The sequence below is a fragment of the Diachasma alloeum genome, unplaced genomic scaffold (genome assembly GCF_001412515.2).
Source record: "Diachasma alloeum isolate Michigan unplaced genomic scaffold, Dall2.0 Dall_scaffold_00342, whole genome shotgun sequence".
NCBI classification, from domain to species: Eukaryota; Metazoa; Arthropoda; class Insecta; order Hymenoptera; family Braconidae; genus Diachasma; species Diachasma alloeum.
The window spans coordinates 559,309-562,784 of NW_021680481.1; the positions used below are offsets into that span (position 1 = coordinate 559,309).

The 3,476-nt window shown below is 45.9% G+C and overlaps 1 protein-coding gene across 1 annotated transcript; it reads left to right on the forward strand.

Annotated features, from left to right (window-relative positions):
• The first annotated feature begins 2,034 nt into the window (after positions 1 to 2,034).
• Positions 2,035 to 3,078, forward strand: LOC107040751 (uncharacterized protein K02A2.6-like). The gene has a single exon (XM_015260969.1). The coding sequence runs from the start codon at positions 2,035 to 2,037 to the stop codon at positions 3,076 to 3,078; it is 1,044 nt and encodes a 347-aa protein (XP_015116455.1).
• Positions 3,079 to 3,476: the final 398 nt, after the last annotated feature.

The window sequence follows — 3,476 nt, forward strand, 5'->3', positions numbered from 1 at the left end:
TAGCCACTTCAGTTTAGGCGCGATATTAGTCCAGGCCGACCCGAAAACAGGTAAAGAAATGCCTATTGAGGCATTAAGTTGACCATTGCGAGGAGCTGAATTTCACTACACGACTACAGAAAAGGAATGCCTTACGGTCGTATGGGCGGTCGACAAGTTACGTTGTTATTTAGAGGGGATGAAATTTAAAGTCGTCACTGATCACCAAGCTATGTTATGGCTCTATAACTTGAAGAATCTAGTAGGTCGACTTGCTCGTTGGGCAATTTACCTATTACACCATGATCTAATGATAGAACACAAACATCGTACGATGAATGAGACGCGAGACGCTCTTTCGCTCATGTTTGATGTCGATGTTGATCCGTTGAGATGGGAAAAGTTGTCGAAGAAACAATTAAGGGTCGAATCAAATTGAATTCGATTATCGATTAGGATTGGTACAAAACCAAATGCGATCTCGTCAAGAAAAGTCCTGGTAGATTCACAGAATGGAAGATAGAGAACGACGAATTGTATTATTACCGACCATACTATGCTAAAGCCATTCTTGACGACGAAAACCCATGGAAACGCGTGATACGGCCAGATAAGGTATTAGAAATCCTTAGGGAAAACCACGAAGAACCTCAGGCAGGACTTTTGCGGGGAGATAAAACTTTAGACCATATTCGACAGAATTATTATGGGCTAGGGATGACAGAAGACGTTGAAAGATTCGTCAACGATTGCGAGATATGTTGTAACGAGATTTTCTCGTTACGGGTTGAAATCCCCTTAAAAAAGATATGTGAACTCTTAACTTAGTGAAGAGAGATAGTTAGTGACATCTAGAGGCGGCTGAAGAAAGCCGCGACTAGATGAACTGAGCGACAAACCGATGAAAGACCTAAGGCATAGCGGTGATGGGTGAAACCGCGACCCCTGGAGGTCTGGAGGACGTTACTAGACTATCGCTATTTTGGAATTCGCCCAGCATGTGCTAGGGGAAAAGGGGCCGACGTACAGGCTGTCCAACTGGGCGATTCCATAGGCTATGTCAGAGTAGACTAGGGACCAACGGCCAGGTGAGAGGACTGGTGCCCCCGGGATCCCGTCGGGTTGATTGGTGGGGATAGGGTAACGGAATGACCTATCGTCGCTGAGATATCCAGACTAGGGGGAGAAGTCGAAAGGATTTCTCCGATATATACTGTGGTGTTGGCTTGAAAAATGGCCACGGGAATGGTGGACGAATAGCTCAGCGCAGCCAGGTGCATAACTGATGGTAGCGAGCGTAGGGGGATGCTCCTGCATCCCCCACAAACGGAAAAAAGAGTTATTTCGGAACTCTTAGTGACGACTTTGTTGTTTCCGGCGTTATCCGGCTCGGCGAAACAAATGTCGTGCGCATGGGCCCGTGGGTCTGGAGTAGAGATCGTCCTCCTGTCGACCCGACCATGTGCCGACATTCGAGTACCCGGAGACGGTGACGTGCAATGACCGAAGCGGTAACTGGTGGCCGAGAGCGTGGGTGGTCGTGAAGTGGGGAACAGTGGTCCCCTTTGGTCGGATCAGCCTCTCGGCGTCCCAGGCTCTGAGGAGTCCCGGCTGATTCGCATCTAATTCTGAAAACACTCCCGAGTCGAAATACTCGGGAGGCGAAAGCCTACTGAGAGGGTGAAAAACCCTCCAGGACGAGAGTAAATTCACTTTACATGGGGGATTAGGGCGTGAGGCTTAATGTCCAGCCTGAAACAGTGGCTGGCGACGTTTGGCATACGATACTCTTGGTGGACCTCGCCCACTCTACCGTGTCACACTGATGCTAGCTGGGCAACCCTTTTTGCCCGGCCACAGAAGTCCTCTGAGTGGACGAGTTTGCCTCAGAGGCCGGTTTTCGTCGAACCTCCCGTGAAGGTTCGGCTGGCGCCCGACTATTGAGCGATAGAGACCGCTAAAAAGTAGTTTGGATTTTTCCTAGGTGAAAAACCCGGGAAAATATCCTTACAATGTATTCGAGTAAAGGACAACCGGCATCCGATGCAAGGACCGATGACGACGAGACCGACACAAACACCGTGGTCAGAAATTGCAATCGAGATAGCCGACATGACAACTAGGTCGAAAAAAGGAAACTCTCATATTGTAGTTATTCAGGATTTGAGTACGAAATATGTCGAATTATTCCCCACTCACGATAAGAAGAGTAAAACGACAGTAAAAATCTTAGAATCGACATTTGATCGTTGGGGTACACCCCAGAGTCTAATCTCAAACAACGAGACTGAGTATTGCAATAGAGAAGTATCGAGTCTTTTAAGAGCCCGAGGGGTTAAGCACCACACGAGTCCTCTAAGTCATACCCAGGCGAATCGGGTAGAACGCGTGAATCGTAAGATAAAGCCAATGATAGCTGCGTTCATTAAGAACCACCAAAATGAATGGGATATTAATTTGTCGAAATTTCAACTAGCATATAATACAGTGTCACATGCAGGACCACAAATTTCCCCATTCTATCTCAACCACGGTCGTGAAGCTGTCGTTAAACGCGAATTAAGAACTTCCGAAGATAAATTACCCCTAGATGAAGCTCAGAAAAGTTGGGTGGACAGAATGTCAAAAATCGATGAATTTCGATACAAAATAGAGATGTTTTTAAAAAAGAAAAATGATGAACGATTAGCCAGAGAGAATAAAAATAAGTCGATTCAAGTCGAGATCAAAGTAGGTTCCGAAGTTTTCTACCAAAATAATAAAATAAGTAACAAAGCTGAGAATTACAATACCCAGTTAGCACATCGCTATTTGGGTCCGGTGGTAGTTAATAAATTATTGGGTCCAATGACTGTGGAATTCGTCGACAGACATGGTAAAAAAGTTGTAAAATACTATGTCACCGATCTGAAAATTCCCCGACATAGCTTTAGGAGAAGGAAATTTCCTTCTACAGATCAGACGACCCTGAACATCATGGGAGACAACGCGGACAAGGCCACGCTGGATCAGCAGCTGCAAAGTGGAGGACAGCCAGTCGACAAAGTACTCGAGCTCAATGACAAAGGCCTACGTGGCGACGAAGCGATGTCTGGGTAAATTATAACAAGTGAACGGCATGGCACTCTTGCCCCGGCAGAATAATAAGTTGGTTATATTTATTTGTATTGTGTGAGAATTATTAATTGTGGAAGAGTCGGCAACCGGGAGCCTTATTAAATAAAAGCGAGAATTGACGACATTAACGTGAGTAATATTATTGAAGTGTTCTTGCCTTATTTTCTCTTCTCTCTGTGTGTGTCAACTGTTATACTTTGGGTCTTCCAAGCTCCACCCCCGAGACATGCCAGGGAAACGTTGTTAGTTAACGAGAAACTAACTGGCACCCAATAAAGTAATTTATTTGTCGATTCGAATGATTAGGAGGATTTTCTTGAGCCCTGGCAGCCCTTGACCCAGGCCGCGCGAGGTGTAGGCCTTCTGCCTTTATTCATAAT

Excerpts from the sequence above, each read along its gene's own strand:
- LOC107040751 (XM_015260969.1), top strand. The coding sequence starts at position 2,035 with ATGACGACGAGACCGACACAAACACCGTGGTCAGAAATTGCAATCGAG.